The sequence below is a fragment of the Pollachius pollachius genome, assembly GCF_949987615.1.
Source record: "Pollachius pollachius genome assembly, chromosome: 16".
In the NCBI taxonomy this organism is placed as follows: domain Eukaryota; kingdom Metazoa; phylum Chordata; class Actinopteri; order Gadiformes; family Gadidae; genus Pollachius; species Pollachius pollachius.
In genome coordinates this window covers 10,508,418-10,526,664 of record NC_136949.1, presented here as the reverse complement: position 1 = coordinate 10,526,664, position 18,247 = coordinate 10,508,418, and the positions used below count along the sequence as shown (strand labels likewise).

General features: G+C 44.4%; 1 protein-coding gene across 2 annotated transcripts; it reads right to left on the bottom strand.

Moving 5' to 3' along the window:
* Positions 1 to 1,721: 1,721 nt before the first annotated feature.
* LOC307087543 (grainyhead-like protein 1 homolog) lies at positions 1,722 to 17,774 on the bottom strand. 2 transcript variants are annotated; one of them, XM_079753149.1, is made up of 15 exons: positions 17,661 to 17,774; positions 16,006 to 16,195; positions 15,507 to 15,583; positions 14,540 to 14,864; positions 13,573 to 13,652; positions 12,943 to 13,099; positions 12,166 to 12,277; positions 11,490 to 11,584; positions 9,992 to 10,235; positions 9,212 to 9,321; positions 7,662 to 7,690; positions 6,734 to 6,810; positions 4,375 to 4,460; positions 3,425 to 3,489; positions 1,722 to 3,287 (listed from the first exon to the last, which is right to left on the bottom strand). In XM_079753149.1, exons 1-15 carry the CDS (start codon positions 17,678 to 17,680, stop codon positions 3,173 to 3,175), a joined length of 1,782 nt encoding a protein of 593 aa, XP_079609275.1. In that variant the 5' UTR covers positions 17,681 to 17,774; the 3' UTR covers positions 1,722 to 3,172. The 2 variants fall into 2 exon arrangements, with proteins under 2 accessions (XP_079609275.1, XP_079609276.1); XM_079753150.1 differs by lacking the exons at positions 16,006 to 16,195; positions 17,661 to 17,774 and having other exon boundaries at positions 15,463 to 15,582.
* Between the last annotated feature and the right edge of the window lie 473 nt (positions 17,775 to 18,247).

Below are 18,247 nucleotides of genomic sequence, written 5' to 3'. Positions count from 1 at the left end.
TCATCCCTCCCTTCCAGCTTTCCAAGAAAAAACCCTGCTCTTCCACACACACTCCCCCGACAGCACCATCTTCCTCCCTTTCACCCACCCCCAACCACACACACGCACACACACACACACACGCGTGCACACACCCAGCCCCTGGCCACTGCTCCCTTGAGGTGGGCCTTCCCTCTCATTAGCACCAGAGGTTATAGCTCAGAGCAGCTTGCTCTTCAGTTCACCACTAGGAGTAGTTCAGGGGCTTTCCGTTGTTGTCATGGCGATCTGCTGTTTACCTACTGCTGTCGGGGCAGTTGGTATTTGTTTCAATAATGGATGGATGATTTTTTTTTTATTATTATGTTTAGGGTTGTTATGGATGGGGGGAAATGGCTACGAGTCGGACAAAGTAAACACACATACACAGTTTCCAATGTATACACAGATACACCTAGACAGCCAGACACACACAGACACAGACACACACACACACACACACAGACACACACACACACACACACACACACACACACACACACACACACACAAACACATGTCACGGTGTCTTAATTCTGCTTTTTCGTCTCTTCTCTACTCTAACAGATGTTTTCTCTCTTCCAAGGAATCCATGCAACCTTTCTAGTAACCCCCCCACACATCACCCTTTATCACTGCTCTGTGTGTTTGGACGCATCTATTGACAGGGAACGTCTGTAGCTTGTTGATGCTGTGAGAGTGAACCAAACGTACACAAAACAAGCCCTCCCTTGTTATTTCCTCCGTGGTCAAGTGGATGCGTCGGCTGCAGGCGGCTGCAGCTGGGTGAGATTGGGTTTGGTTTGGAGGGTTGACGTGAGGGCAACGCACAGAGAAGGATGAAAGGGGGGCGGGGGGAAAGTCCGTTGGACTCAACAAGTTGGAACTTAACCAACACACACATGGAATACGAGCGGTTGTTTGTTTGTTTGCGTTCATGGCAGAGGTGGGCGTGTCGTCATAGGATAGGCGGGGCCTATTTGGAATGTAGGTCATCAGCTGTCAGACATTGCGCAGCTCTCACACAGAGCGATGCGGCCAGATGTGGAGCGGTTGGGATAGCTTGAACCGAATGACACCAGGCGCAGTTCCAACTGAGATTTATACAGCTTGAAAAAGTTTTCTGAACTTTTGCTTGTTACTTTTACTAATGGGAGGATGGAATGAATGTGCAAACAACAGTTGGTTTGAAACGCTATTAGCTGATCTCTGATCTGTTTATGGATTTGAACAAATAAAGTATATTTACTTTATCTGAATAAATTCCAAGGTCCAAAGAGTTGTCTTTCTATTTTTCTTTCCGCCGATAAGTTCCAAGATATAGGACTGACCGCAGCTAAAGTGGGACATTTATAAAGATGACACCACATGAATAGATGACACCAGCAAAATAGGGTTTCCGCTAACGACCTGCTGACGGGGCTAATGCTCAACTAGCGCCTGATCTGAAACAACAAGTACTTCCTGTGCGTTCTGGCCTGGCCGACAGTCTGCCCTGTTCCCCAGCTCAATTCTCCTGGCTTAACTCTTGTTCTTCACCACAATTCCATCTTATTTATGAGTACACACTTATATAGGCACACACACACTGACACATAAACACACACACACACACACACACACACACACACACACACACACACACACACACACACACAGAAATGCATGAACACTTAAAATGTTCCAGTCATTTTTTCTTTGGACTCGTTTAATTCACTATAAAATAATAAAGACACAAGGAAAATACTTTAAAGACCAAACACCACATCAGCAAAAAATACAGCAATTATTGGAAGAAATCCAATCAAAGTATTTTTTCAGTTACAAAAATCCTTTCAAACTAAACACAAAAATTGCCCCAAATTACTCTTATTAATATTGAGTTGTTAACTATTCACAATACCTTTTGCTAATAAACACTGAATACATGTCACACTGTGACACATTCATGCATACGGCGTGTTTGTGTGTGTGTGGGCGTGCTTGTGTGCGTGCATCTGTGTGTGCGGATGTATGTGTGTGCGTGCCTGCATACAAAAGCGTGTTATTTCAAACCAGTGTGAGTGACACCTGTTAAAAATAAGGCCATTACACTCAACTGCTAGTCTAAACCGAATGTGAAAATGTCTACACCTCTCTTCGGTCCTGAACCCAAATGCCTCAGCGGTGGTTTTGTGTGTCGTTCCAAGTCCGCCTGGAAAGAACCATTCGGGGGGGAACCCCAGTGAAATACGAACGCCTACCAGAGGCTTGGTTCCCCAATCCCAATTCCCCAATCATGACTGGTACCCCCTATCCCAGCACTCCTCTGATCACAGGCTCTGAGCGTCCCAACGGAACCGCCGGGTCGAGGGGCCGTTTTAACAAACAGGTGACAGACCCATCTGGTGGTGGGGGCCCCCTTTAGGCCTCTAGGGGTCAACATGTGTTCCAGTTCCTGGAGGGGCCGACACCCCACAATCCCCCCAAGGGGGACGTCTAGGGGCTCCTGGGAGAGCGCTGCTGGTATTCTGGTTGCACCAGACAAACACTAGCTAGAGGGGCTCATAAGGCCGTGGTTGGAATGCTTTCTTGGCCCCTGACCGCTTTTTGGTTTCAGAAATGTCCTATGTTGTTGTGCGTCTGCTATTTCACACCTCGTTATGACTGTATGAATATCTGTCGGTTAAGGTCCCAGTGATGGTAGGTGCATTGCCCTACATGTATTTACTGACTTACTTAATTACTAGCTTGTTGTTTTGTATCATTATGCATGTACCAAATAAGCTACCCCAAATGGAGTCCCGACCCCAAGGTTGGGAACCACTACCTTGGATACGGATGATCTGGGACTGGAGAAAAACTGTAGGACCTGTGGTTAAACTGTGTGGATTCTGGTTTTCCATAGTAGAAGACTGTGGTATTACTAGTCGCGGCTAATTGAAGACTGCAGTTATACTGGGTAGATCCCAGCGTATGTTCTTCTCAGGTTTGCCATTTCTTACGCTTGAGATATCAGAGGATGAATTCCTGACTCCCTCTGTGATAGTTTCACTTTCACTTTCCGTTTGTGGCTTTAGGTACAGCTTTAGTGATCCGGAGTGTAGATCGGAGACCTCTTCGGCTCTGTTGTAGGGCCAGATCTCTGTTCCAGGGTGGGATCTCTCATGCGGGGTCAGATCTCGGTCAGGGTGAGGACGAACTGGCCTCCCTGCTCTTCCATGTCGATCTGGAAGGTGTCCTCGTTGGAGCAGTGCTGGATGATGTTGTCGTCCACGTTGAGCAGCATCCTGGAAGGGGCGCAACACTCTGTTTAACACTGGAGCTCAATGGGGAATGCCCTGGTTTAACCATACTATTTTTACTGCTGTTAAGGCTATAGCACGAGAAAGGTTGTTATAATTCATAATGAGAACAGAAGTCTTACCCTTTTTTACACCTCTTGTAAACGTTCCCGAATCGGTCGAGAGGTACATTGTACTTTTCATTTACCTAGAAAAACACAGTTTGTTGAGATTATGGAAATATAAGGTGTGTTATCAATCAATGAAATCTGGCAGTACAATGGAATGTGTATTACCAGTGGTGTTAAGGGGCTAATAAGCATCTCGGTAAATATAAACATATCACAACAGAGCTACTGAAACCGACAAACAGCCCCTCGAAGAAAAAGGAAAAGGAATCCCAGTGTCCTTAACACCACTTCAAACACATGTGAGAGGACTATGTGCTACGTGCTCACTGCAAGTTGGAAACTCCTTCTGAACCAGATGTGTGTTGTTGATGGTAACCCCTCTGTACATGAATGACCATTTCCTGCCAGTCACAAACAGGAAGCTCCATTCACTTCCTGCATTCAAGCGTCGGCAGACGGTCTAAGAGATTTGTCATTTGAGCTAAGTGTGTTGCTGAGACGGCGACGGAGACAATGCAAGACAGGATGGGACACTGGACACTCGTCAAACACACATAAACAAAACTTGTTAAGTCATGCTGTCTCTTCTCCTCTATTTTATGCACCATCCTTTCTAACTATGGCTAGGGGCGTCAGAACACACAAAGCCCCAGTAACATAAGGATCACTCGGGTGCAATCAGAGTTCTCAGAGTCGGAACTGAACCAACTGGAAGTGTGATTTCAGATGAAAAAGCCCTCTACTTTTATAAAATCGATACAATAAGATAACACTTTAATAATCTCCCGGGAAGTCCTATCACCCACTTGGATTGGAACCAAATATACTTTGTGAATATGTCTTTATTTTAATCTGGGAAACATAAAGTTAGAAAATGGTTGGTTCCTTGGGCTTTGGCTCTGTGACACAGGAAGTGAACAAGCGTATTTCCTGTGAGACCTTAAAAGGGTTAGAGCACTCACGGCTTCCAGCAGGCCTGAGAGGGTTGGAGTGTTCAACATCAGAGCATCAAACACCTCCTCCTCTTCCCTACGTACGTACAGCAACACTAGAAGGAGAGAGAGAGAGTGAGCCATAGACATTATCCATATGCAGAGAGTCAGAGACAGATACATTAACCATACATACCATACCATACATACCATTATATATATATAAACACAAATATAATATATTCACATTCATATCGTGGAAAATAAATCTATTAATTATACCACCAATGATATAACCTTTTCAACTTAACGGCTAGTTTTTTAAAAGACCTTTGTATAAATAATCCTTGGGCCTAGAGATGACTCCATTGCTATCTCAAATTGAAAGGTGTTATGTAAGTTAGCATTTGGATTGTCACTGCAGTCACGAAGTCTGATACTGAGGCCATGCCAGTCTCCTGATTTCTTTGTTGTGTAGATTCCCTTTGTGGTCTTGCACATTTGCAGACATCTCCACTGCTCCGCATAGTGTATTGCAAATTAACATGGCCGCTCCATAACTTCAGATGAATGTCCCCCCCACCTCTCACCTTTGTGTTGCAAATATCAGGCCTAAAATCCTGTTGTTACTGCCCACCATGTGAACGTTTTTCCCGGTAAGTATCACGTACGCTCACTGTCCCCTGATAATGCTTGGTAAATGCCTCCTGTGCGTCTTCCCATGATAATGCTCTGTTAAATCAAATACTTGTGAGTGTCCTACAAGACCTTCATATCATATATATACATATACATATATATGTTTATATGTATGTATATATATATATATACATATATAAATATATATATATAGGTGTATATATATATAGACAAAGAAAGAACAGAATAAAAGTAAAAAGAGAGGGAGGGAGATAAGCCTAAACAAACAAACAAAGTTTGAGAGGGAGAGAAAGAGAAGAGATAGAGGAAGTTTATGAAAAGTACAGAGGGAGAGAGAGAGAGGGGGGGGGGAGAGGGACAGGAAGAGGGAGAGAGAGACAAAGAGATGGCGATAAACTAAGAAAAACAAACTATGAAAAAGATGAAGGTAGTGACCCAGGGTGAATGTGAAAAAGAGAGTGAGAGGGAGTGAGATAGTGAGAGGGGGTGAGAGAGTGAGAGGGGGGAGAGAGTGAGAGGGAGTGAGAGAGTGTGTGTTTGTTTAAGAGTGGCCAACCCAGGAGAACTGCACAATCACGCGCACATTGTAAAGCTATACCTGGACCCATGTGTCTGATAACACATGGCATCTCACAGGTCGTAACTGTAATCTCTAAGCCCAGGGTTGCTGGTCTAAGGAGCAGGTGAGGTGGGGGGTTATAACCCAGCAGACAGGTTGAACTAAACGGAACATGGAGAGACTTGCAGCATATTGATCCGGGGTAGGGATAGACGAACCGCTCACATTACATCAGTTGTGGAGTGGGAGAGAGACAGAGAGAGGGCTTGCTTTCCCCCTCAGACACGGGAACACAGAAAAAACAAAACTACCCCAGAAGCTAGAGAGAGAGAGAGAGAGTGAGAGAGGAGAGAGGGGGTGAAAGAGGGAGAGAGAAAAAGAAAGACTGTGTGTGTGTGTGTGTGTGTGTGTGTGTGTGTGTGTGTGTGTGTGTGTGTGTGTGTGTGTGTGTCAGATCGGGGGAGGGGCAGGAAGCACATGTCCTCTTGTTTACAAGCAGAGCAGTCAGCTGAGCTGTGTGGGCGGATTCTATCTCTATCTCTCTCCCTCTCTCCCTCTCTCTCACTGCACATACCCACCCACACACACACACACAAACCCAATGATCTCTATTTATCTCTCCCGGCTCTCTCCTTTTCCCTATTGGCAATAAAATGAATTTCCCTGTTGATGTGCGTATCAGAATAAACATTCAGGAAATGCATTTCTAGTGTCCCGGGAATTTGAAATTAAAATAAAATAGCAAGTGGAACATGTTCTTTCTATATCGTCAATATCTTGGGGAAAAAATGATGCAATGGTTTCAACTAAATGCCCAAATGTTGCTCTAGTCGCACATCATCAGGGATGTTTGTTGCACCCTTCCTGTTCTCCTCCCTCTAGAATGGGGTTTCCAAAAAGGGTACGCGTTCTTGAGAGGGGAATGTGAGCAGGTTCAGCTTTTGGTAAGTTTTCGATTTTTCTTTGGATTACATCTAGGTCTTTTTTCCCACCATTTTAAGACTACTTAATGGGTTGCCCCAGATTAGTAGAATAATAAACACTGCTTTTATCATCGTGACGAGTGAATGTTTAGCCCAGAGGTGCCCACATGAAGGCTTGGTTTGAGCTTTCGGACGGATCACATGACTGAAGCCCTCCTTTGAGAATGGGCGGCGGTGGCCTGCTCACCTCGGTTTGATTCGTCGTGTCGCGGGCGTTTGGCCGACGTGGGGTTGCCATAAAAAGGCGGTCTTTTCTGGCCGGAGCTGAAAACAAAACCATCAGAGCTGTTAGCTGCTAGCTGTCAGGTCAGCTCGACCTAGCGCTGTCTTCATTGTACAGCTCACACTCACTCTGTGGGTGCTACTGACTTTGTATTTTGTCCCTATTTTTACCCACAGGTATCTAAGCAGCTGAAAATATACAGAAAAATATGACATCATTGACGTCATTGATATTTTTATTATAAGTCTTAAGTTTACTTCTTGGTCTTTTAAAAGCCCTTTGTGCTAAGTGTCCTTATACCTAGAGAAACCTTACTCCCTTGTTCTCTTCAATTGAAAGGTGTTTGGTCAGTTAGCATTTGGATTGCCCCTGTAGCCACCAAGACCGATACTGAGGCCGTGCAAGTCCACTGGCTCTTGTTGTGTAGATGTCTTGTTCCCGTAGACATCTCTACTACCCCCATAGTGTATTGAAAATGAACATGGCCAATCCATAACTCTCCATGATGGTGACTCCCCTCTCACTTTTGCTTTGTAGATATCAGACCTAAAATCTTTTGTTGCTTTATGGCCCACGATGTGAAAGTTCCCTTAAGAATCACAGACCCATTGCCCCTTGAAGGTGCTTGGTAAAGTTAATTCCTTAACCACTCTACTTTGAATCAAAAGCTTTGCTGTCACTGAGTGTCCTCAAAGAAATATCTTTTCACAAGTCTTCTTGTATGATGTATGATGTCCTTGGCACCAAAAACTGAAATAATTCACCAAGAAATAAAAAAAGTAGACCATTGAAATGGCTGCTAGTGTGTGTGTGTGTGTGTGTGTGTTTTGTTGTTGTCCCAACAGAAATGTTATAAACATTCAATATTGTGAGTCTGAAGTGTGACGCCTACCTTTCGACGGCCTCACTGGTCAGGCAGCCCTACGAAGAAAACAACAACAAATTAACCAAACAGTTCAAATATGTATATTATCAAGACTGCATTGACCCTTCCAAGACGTTTCTTTGGCGACGCCTCCCTCTGGGCTATCGGGGGAGGGCTACGTGATAGACACAACAACAACAACAACAGCAGTTGCAGGATGATGTAATCGCAGCCCTGGAATGTTTCATGTTGCTTTCTCATGTAGGCTGAAAATCATTGAGAGTTGAAATTCCAGCTCAAAGACATTCCCTATTGGACTGCTTAATAATGTGTGTACGAGCAGAGCAGAGTGCCCAATTTAAACAAACACAGTGCCCTTGAAAGAACCCTGCATTCTACGCATCCTGAGAATATAAATGCAGGCTTTAAGACCCAGTGAACCTAAAACTGTTTTCTTAACTTGAAACTTGTTCATCTTCTTATATGATCTGGAACATAGTAATCTATGCCATTTTGTCACTATTGCTAAAATAAGAATTATTTTAGAGAAAGTCTCCCCCCCAAAAACGGGTTGAACGTTCCACTCTGAATCGAAAGCAGGTAGCCGGTCTTTTCGTGACGCAGAGATGCCTGGAAGTATACAAATCGATGTCACGACAAAGTAACGATGGTGGCCAGGTGTTTGTATAGAGCTCTGGCTGGGCAGTGGTTGACCGAGAGAGGGTTAGGCTTCCCGGACACCAACAGTATAACGCTACGGTGTGTGTTGATGTGGTGAGCTGCGTCTGAGCAGCAGTTTGTTTTGTTGTCAGCATCAGAGTGAGAGTTATGCCGCTCAGCATAACGACCACAGTGGCTGGCGCATCTCATATACAACGTTGGGTACGACTGTTCCAAAAAACCATCACAAAGATGCCATGGGTCATAACACACCCCTCTGCTTCCGAGAACTCTCAGCCCAGACGCATGTTTTAAATCACAGTGTTTGAATTCAGTGGGTTCACCGGCTCTCCTAAGGTCTGATTATGGTCCCACATTCAACGCAAGGGGGTTACGGACCCCTTACGTCCTTGCGGAACCTGCTTGCGTCCACCGCAAGGGCCTGACGTGCGCCTCCCAAAAATTGTAACCTTCCGTCGAGGCGACGCAGCAGCAAGGGCTGTGATTGGTCCGCTTACTAAATCCTTATGCAGAGCCATAAAGGTTCACGACCGCGTCGAAGCGTCTGCGTGGTCGTTGCGTTGCGTGAACGAGGAACCATAATCAGCCCTTTAGGCTTTCAGTAGAATTGCTCTCATTGTATTTCACCTGAAGAGTTTAGGTCTCCATTTCACATGTGTAGGAATTACTTTCAATATATCTAAGATACAGTTACAGTACAGTACAGTTACGAGTACAGTTTAGAGTGGCAGAGAGAGTGTAACAAACAAAGGGAGAGAGAGAGACAGACAGAGGCAGAGAGAAAGAGAGGGAGAGAGAATGAGAGAGAGAGAGAGAGAGAGAGAGAGAATGAGAGAGAGAGAGAGAGAGAGAGAGAGAGAGAGAGAGAGAGAGAGCGAGAGAGAGGTGTTTCTCACGTGTCTCTGGGAGAAGGAGGATTCTGGTATGAACAGAACCGGAACAGAGTCCAGGTCGTCGAGACTGGTGAACACAGTGAAATCATAGTACTTCACGGAGTTCTTTTCAACTGCAAGAAGACACAACAAAACACACTTTAAATGACAGTAGAACATGTTTTTAAAGATGATAGGATTGTCTGCCTGTCTGCGCGTCTCTCTGTGTGGTTTTGACATCTGTCAGCAAACCATTAAGTCTATAAGATGTAGGAGTCTCTTCGTGTAACTGTAAATATTCCATTTACCATCTATCCATCCTTTCCCTTAAAACGTCAAATTTTGTGTGTCGGCCTTTCCTCAGTAAGTCATAGTTTGCGTTCGATCTTTCGGTCTATTCTATCCATTAGCCATTAGTCTTTCAGTGTGCCTCTATGTCGTCTGTCTGTCCATCAATCTATTTCCAAGTCTATCTTTGTCTGTCCATCTGTCAGTCCATCCGCCTGTGTCCCTCTGTGTCAGTATGCCTCTCTATCTATCAGTCTGTCTGTGTCCGTCTATCATCAGCCTGTGATTCTTTCCCTCTATCTATGTATCTTTCAGTCAGGATGTCTCTCCGCCTGTCTGTCTCTCTGTCCGTGCGTCTATCTGTCAGTCTGTCTGTGTCCGTCTATCATCAGCCTGTGGTTATGTCTCTCTGTCAGTGTATCTTTCAGTCAGGATGTCTCTCCGCCTGTCTGTCTCTCTGTCCGTGCGTCTATCTGCATAGCGTCTGTATGTCCGTCCAGGCCCCCGGTCCCTTACGCGTGCCGGAGGTGTCCGATGCCAGCCCCTTCATCCTCCTGCGGCTCTGCTTTCGCTCCTCGTCGCGGATCTTCCGCTCCGCCCCCTTGTCGCAGAACACCTTCACCTGGCTGACCGCGCGGTGCACCAGCCGGTCGCCATGACGACCCACGGCATAGGTGTCCACCTGCAGGTTGAGGGGCAGGCCCCGCACGCCCTTCTGGGGGGAGAAGTCTGTACTCAGACAGTTGACCGAGATGAAGATCTGGAGAGAAGGAGGATGAGAGGGAGGAGGAGGAGAGGGGGGGAGAAGGGAGGGGATGGGAGAGAGAGAAGTGGAGGAGGGGTGGGGATTAGGAGAAGGAGGGGGAGGAGAATGGAGGAGGGTGAGGTGTAGAGGACCTGGTGTTAATGGTTGTTACTGAACACTCAAAAATGATCCATGTACACTTATATTTACCAGATACATGCGCCTTCAAATAGATCTAGAATATGTAGCAACACAGGATTTACTTTGAGCTTGCATTTTAAGAATGATCAAAAATCAAGAAATAGGCCTCAAAGCAACCAGAATTGAAGACTCCTTCTCTATACAATGAATAGCTTTTTTTCACAGGTTTAGCCAGTAAGCTTGTTTATTGAATGACTCCAACCAACTGATCACCACATCAAAAGACTGTTTGTCTGATCAAACCTCAGTATATCAGCGCACAGGATACACTGAAGAACACTGTGTTCAACATCCATACAATTTACACAATTAACCTCCCTGATCCGCAACCGTTTTCTTGTAAAACTAGCCGTTTCTCTCAAAGAAAAGTAGAATTTACATTCCCATTAATGTCTTAATCTAATAAAACATCGACATCAATCACTTGCTGTGTCTTTTTTCTTAGAAACATTCAGGCAATAAAGTAAACTCTTAAAGTTAGCTCCATTGCGACAGCCATATTGGCACCGCCACAATGCGTCGCAGCTGTTGCTAGGTAACTTTGTGAGCTGGGCATGTTGCCATGGAGAGAGACCGAAGCGTTTCATCTCGTTAGCAACTAAATCCCAAACAAACACATAAGGCTTCACTCACATCACGGCTTGGTCAAAACCTCCCCTACTACTGGCTTTGAAAGGAAATCAATAAGGGTTGATTATCAAGCCTTATTGACATTGTCAAGTTTTTAATTGCACATTGATAATATTATATTTATTGATGATATGATGATCATATGATATGAATATATTGTGATTCATTTGGGTATTTGTTTATGGATCTGTTTGCATTAGCTCATAGTTTTATTGTTTAATTGTAGACAATTTATAGTTGATATTAAAACCGGCGCGCCCAAACAAATAAGAAGGCTCTCATACTGTGAGTCATTTTTTCTCATTGCAAATGACTCCCCCTGCTGGCGGGACTTCGTCCCCACACCGTTTCATAACTCATCTATTGGCTTTTGTCTGGTTCTTTGTTTTCCACAGTAGTGCAGTGCCGCAGAACAAAGAGACACCCTGGGCCACTCACCCTCGCTTCGTTCTTGATGTCCCAGGTGAAGGAGACGGCGTTGTACGCTATCTCTTCCATTTTGGAGATTGTGTGGAAGCTTTCTTTGTAATCAGCTGCAGAAACATGAAACAAGTGAGATTACAGACAGACAAACAGACAGACAGACAGCGACACACACACAAACACAGGCACACACAGGCACACACACAAGCAATTCTGTGAATATACCAATATATTACTTGATGGATTAAGGACCCTTAACCCATTTGTGCCGGCTGCTGCGCGGCGCAACATTGTATCTACTAGATACAATGTTGCGCCGCGCAGCAGCCGGCACAAATGAGTTAATCCAGTATACAAGTATTGACAGGTTTTCTAAGGTCACTGCTGACTGTCTATAAGTGTGTGTGTGTGTGTGTGTGTGTAAGTGTGGGTGTGGGAGAGAGTGTGTTACTGAGTAAGTAACTGAGAGAGTAACTGAGCAAGTGAGTGAGTGATTGAGTAAGTGAGTCAGTGCGTGAGTGATTGAGTGAGTGAGTGAGTGAGTGATTGTGTGTGTGTGTGGCTGAGTTAGTGAGTGGGTGATTGAGTTTTCCCTGTCTGTGTGTGCGTGTGTGTGTGCGTGTGTGTGTGTGTGTGTGTGCGTGTGTGTGTGCGTGTGTGTGTGTGTGTGTGTGTGTGTGTGTGTGCTCACCAATGTCCAGACAGTGCTGCTTGACAGTGTGTTGTCTGCTCTGCCAGAACCTCCAATGTTTCAGCTGATCTTCATAAGCCTTCTCCTCCCCAAACACCAGCATCACCACACTCTGGAGGTCCCCCCCCAACACACACACACACACACACACACACACACACACACACACACACACACACACACACACACACACACAAACACCTTTTTAACACCACACTTTAACAGCTCTCTCAATGTGGACGGTTGAGGACAGCCTAGAGACAGCAGATGTATCCCCAGGTACAGCTCCAGTACTTGTACAGGTGTTCACCTTCAGGGCCCTTACTAGCAGGCTTGATGTTGTTGATCAGCCATTACAAGCCATTTCTGAATCCAGCGTTTGTGACATGAGCAGTAGGAGTGGCAACATAGCACGATTTTGCATCGATTTAGAAATGGCCCTGGAATGGCTTTTCAACCACATCACACCTAGTGGTAAAATGGGGGACTGGTAACCTTCATAATCATTTTTTTACATAAACCTGCACAATGTAAGTTATCCCATTAGCAGCCTCTAGTGGCTTGAGTTGTAGCTACAGTTGTAGGGGTTTATCAATTTCAGTGGAGAGTTGACAAAAACGTGAACCAGTATATTACAAATTCCCATTGACTTTTGAACGGGTCTATCTGTCTTTAAAAGGTAAGTAGTAAAGAGCTGCAATAGAAAAGCATTGTATTGCATATTTAATATATGGTATAAACTACGGTAGGGTTGCAGTGTGCGGGCCCCCCCCTTACCCTGACGGTGTGATAGTTCTTTGGGGGCCCGGATCCATCGTCACGGTAACACAAGTTGATGGGGTAGAACTGGCCCTTGTTCAGGTAGCTTGTGGGGCCACCGCTGTTCTTGGGCCTCAGGGACTGGGGAGCCTCCAGGATGTACTCAAAACTGAGACTGGGAGCGGAGGGAGAGCGAGGGAGTGAGGGGTGAGAGAGTGAGGCAGAGAAGATATAGATAGAGAAAGAGAGGGAATGAACAGAGAGAGAGAGAGAGAGCGAGAGAGCGAGAGAGAGAGAGAGAGAGAGGGGGGGAGAGGAAAAGAGAGGAGGGGTATTAAGAGACAGAGGAAAAGAGAAGGGCCGATAGATAGACAGGAAGAAGAATAAAGAGAGAGGGATGGAAAGACAGAATGAGATAACATTAAACCCAGTTAACCATTATATCAACGCTAGTACTAATATGTAATAACTGCACGGTAATGTGATGTTATGATCAGTATTATTATTAGGATTATTGTTATTTTTCTTTATTGTTTCATAATATAGCACTTTCACAAGTGTCTCCAAATAGCTTTAAGATAATGGCATGATGTGACATAACCAAACAGTATAAGTTTAACCCTAACCCTAATATGGCCAGGTGCTTACCATGTTGAGCTGTCCAGGGGAAGGTCATCTGAGCCGACCGACCCCAGACGCATCTGGAGGTTCTCTGCTAGAGCAAAACCCTAGAACACACACACACACACACACACACACACACACACACACACACACACACACACACACATACACACACACAATAAATGACACGCACACAACAGTTTGGATATCCTTGACTGTAGGTGTAATGAATAGTTTTTTGAACTTGTTCATTGATTTTTATCCTGAAACAAGATTTGGAATCTGAAATTGATAATTGACGTAAAAAACCAAAACAAAATGTTTTCCAATTGTTGTTTCATGCCGGGAATATGAAAACTGCAGTTTCTCTCTCTCTCTCTTTGTGTGTCTTTCCCTCACTCTCTCTCCCCCTCTCTCTCTCTCTGCCCAACTGTCACCAACAGACCACTCATGGCTCATTGAGTCGCTGGTAATTTTCCACCACCAGCAAATCCACGCCCGGACCGAGCTTTTAAACCAATTCAATTGACCCGGTGCCGCCAGCAGCGCACCAGCGGTATAACCTTTAAGTGTTTCCCTGATGGGGAACTCAATACAAACCTGGTAGAGCTGCATTAGATGGGGATCAATTGAATCAGGGCAACATTTGATCAGAGCTGTATTGTAGCAGCAGAATGGCAGCAGCCGTGAATGGTCAAGATGAAGAAGAAGAACAGGGAACTAACATGGACAGGGTAACACATGGTTCCGTCCACTAGTTAAAACAGTTGGTTGGTTATTTTTCGGAGTTGGAATATTAGTGGTATCAGGGTTCTTAGAGTTGCTGTTGCTAGGCTACTGAGGATGAGCTTTTTGGGGAATTTTAATATAAATCGATTCCAGTTCATTATTTATATCTCAACTTCCTCTCTGCGTTTTTCTCTCGCTTGTTGGGTTTCTCCTGCCTCTTGTGCGTGTGTCTGCGTCTGCCTGTACATGCGTCTCCCCATACCTGGCAGGTGGAGTCCGGGGTGAGAGGGCCGGGGCTACTGCCTCTGTGCCCCAGGCTCCCAGGGGCCCCTAGGGAGGCTCTGAACCCCTGGGGGGTGGTCTGGGAGACGCGGGGCGGCGGGACCACCCCCTCCGGGAGGGCGTGCCGGGCGTCAGAGTAGGCGGGCGGCGGTACGATGGGCTCTGTGTACGGGTGGGTGTGGGAGCCTCCCCTCTTGGTGGGCTCGGGGGGGCTGGCCCGGACCACGACGTGCGGGGACACGTTGGTCAGCGGGGTCATCGTCAGCAGGGAGTCCTGGTAGGACCCCAGGAAGCTGCTGCTGTTGCTACGGGAGACGGGGGGAGCACGCAAACAGGGTTTACCGCACAGAACTACCGACGTGGGAGACCAACGCCGGTTAATAAACGACGAAATCAACAGTAACAACGACGTCATCGTTAAGGACGAAATCATCATCGACAGACATCCTCTTCATCAACGACGTTATCGTCAGCACGGAAGATGTCGTCAAAATCAAATTCATCCTCTTTAATAAGGTCATCATCAACAAAGATGACATCATCGACAACGTCATCATCGACAAAGTTATCGTCAACAACGACATCTTCGTTAATAATATCATCAACAACTTCATCAAGAATAACAACATAAACGGTATCAACAACATAAGTGTTAAACTTTAAATATATATCATGTCGGGCAGGCAATACTTTTAAAGGTAAATAATAAAGCGGTCTATGAAGGACATGTATTACGCTTTTTGGGATTATAATTATTACGTATCCAGCTGTTTCTCACTAACCTGGGATTTGTTGGTTGAGTTCAGTCAAAACCATTGAATTGCACAGTGTGTGTGTGTGTGTGTGTATGCGTGTGTGTGTGTGTGTGTGTGTTTGTGGTCTGAGTTCTATAAACAAATGTACCATAACAACGGCAGTGAGAAGAATGATGAAATAAAGAGCTGTACGTTTTGCTGGTTTCCGGGTCTTCTGAAGAAAGGCTCTCTGTTTTAAATTGGAGTCCAGGCTTCCTGTCCCGAGGAAACTGATCAGAGAACAAACAAGACCAATGAGAATCGTTTTTTTGTTGCTGTAGAACTGCTGTAAAGATGATAGATTGATAGAATATGAGTATACTATAATATGTATATAAACTATGAGTTCATAGCTTCATCTCTCTCTCATCAAGCGCAAGGCATATCAAAATAGAATCATCCATAAGATATTTCTCCAAAAAATGTATGAATATAAGGTACAAACAATTAAATATTAAATATATAAAGTAATTTATTAAAACATTAAAAAAGTAATAAATGACATACCAATTAAATCACCCACTACACTTCTTCATATGAATTTAATCCCCAATGCTTTTGGACCACAGGAGACTTAGAGTCTTTCTTTTAGTCAGATGTCTGGAGTGTAAACTCTCAAACCCAACAACGCAAAGAGAAGAAAGGCTTTTACTTTGTAGTATTCGTAGAGCATGCCCAGGGCTCCGCTAGCTTCCTCATCGTCGTTCACGCTCATCATGGCCTTGGAGGCGGCCGTCAGAGGGCTCTCTAGGAAGGCCCTCCACACGTCGTCGTCGTCCTGGTAACCGCTCGGAACGTCCTCATACGATTGGTCGGCGGTGAGCGTAACCACGCCCCTCTTCCTGTTTAATATAACCAATTGGATACATAAAGATAACGATTGACAACATAATATTATGAATATGTAAACACTCCCACACTACTAGTATTATATATATATAGCATTCCTGAAGGCCTACTATGTTCTGAAGAGGAAAAATTCGTTAAGGCCCGCTTAACTTCGGGTTTAGTCAATATGACAAACATATTTTTTATAGTTCTCATTTGAAATAAAAAATAAACCTAGCTTCATTTAACTAACCTCTGCCAACAGAAAACTAACACAATTGCACCCAACAAGAATGGGGAGGTATGTGTGTTTGTGTGTGTGTGATGGGTGAGAGTGATACTATCAGGCAGAAACCAACAGTTACTTCTCTGAGGAAAATCTGACAATGCCATTAAAACGCTTTTTTAAATGGGTTTGTTTTTACCTCATATAATCAGACAATCATGGATACCAGACTAAAATAGATTTGTATCAACGTTTTCTCACAATGGTGATCATCACTAATAGGCCTACATTTTAAAGTGTATCTGTGAATTCAGTTAATTTTACGAAATAGATCATAATCTCCTCTTTATTCAATAGTTAAGGAAACTGAAATTCTCTTTTTTGAAAATGAATAATATGTTAGAATTATATTTGATGTGGTTGGCAATTATTATCAGAGAACTAAACAACGAATCAACAAACAGTTAGAGCGGGAGGCGTCAGGGGACGTGGCGTCAAGCCAACACCAGAGGGCGTAGTTTCACTGAAACGATTTTGTAGACCAGGCCGTTAATGTGACATTACGTGAAATCACATGTCATTATCAATTTTAGAGAAATATTATTTTGCATTAATATTCATGTTTCCAATTATTTAAAGAGTGTACGAAAGTAGTAGACATATAAAGTCTACACATACGAGAGAGGTAACTCCATCCGGACCGTGACTCTCTGAAAGCCTGAAAATGTGATTTATTCGCCCTTAAACCAACCTTCAGCTTAGTTTCTGTTTAACTCATTGGAACGTAGAACTTTTACATGAGGAGGAAATGATCCACAGCATGCAATGCAAAAAGAAAATATCTAACGTTACACAGACAGAATCAAAGAAGAAAGGTTAACGTGTCCTAAAGTAGTCATGGACATTTAACCTATTTTAATTTAAGTAATATAAGTTGCCAACGATGTGTTAAGACAGGTGTGGAAAACGTTTCTTACTGCAAAACCAAAAAACACTTCCACCCTTGTTGCATAGTTTGCCATAAATAACTGTAGGGACTCATTTGACTATAACGATGCAGCACATACTGTCTATTATCACATAGCGAACACCATATCAGTGTCGACGTTCAGCATTAAAAACCCAAACACCGAGAGACTTAAACAGATTTGGCGAGCTGCGCGCCCCGTCGATGCCTCCACGCACAGACTAGGGGCTCCGGTACATCTCCAAGGAGACATAACTGGACGGTTTGGGTCTGTGAGGTATCTTACCTGGCAGATTCCTCTGTCATCGCGTCGGACTGGACTTTCTCGTCGCTAAATCTGATATTTTCACTGCTGTGAAATGCAGTCGAGCCGCGGAGACCAACCAGCCGTCCGCTCCGTATGACAGAGAACGAGTTTTGTCTGCTTTTCTCGCTCCCGAGAGAATTTTGAAATAGGCAGGGGTCCAACCGGTTTGTTTTGAGGGGAAACCCTGTGTCTGACGATTGACTGAAGTCAGGGGGCAGGCTTTGAATCACTGTTTGGACATGACATGAATAACATGAATTAGAAAATGGTCAGGTATCCGTTTTGGGGAAACTGAATTTGTATGTATAGGCCCCCTCGCTACTTCGCCTTAATGCTTTGTTTCTGGCTTTTTGAAGTCCATCTTACTTAATTAGTATGCACGCCATTATAATTATCTTTACTACTTATTTGTCTTTTAAACCATTCTAACTTGTGTTTCGGTTTCTGCATCCCAGAAACTTTCTTGTGCAGAACTTATTGTAGCTGCGCCCATTATTTATTATTATGCTTGGATTGTTTCAAACCTCACATATAAAGTAGCAAAAAGCCTACTCAAATTATTTCTG

What these genes read in the sequence shown, in the direction of transcription:
- LOC307087543 (XM_079753149.1), bottom strand. Translation starts at nt 17,680, where the DNA reads ATGACAGAGGAATCTGCCAG. An exon ending in AGAACTATCACACCGTCAGG is followed by an intron (nt 12,278 to 12,942) that starts GTAAGGGGGGGG and finishes GGGGACCTCCAG; the next exon opens with AGTGTGGTGATGCTGGTGTT. An exon ending in TCTCAGGCCTGCTGGAAGCC is followed by an intron (nt 3,490 to 4,374) that starts GTGAGTGCTCTA and finishes GTGTTTTTCTAG; the next exon opens with GTAAATGAAAAGTACAATGT.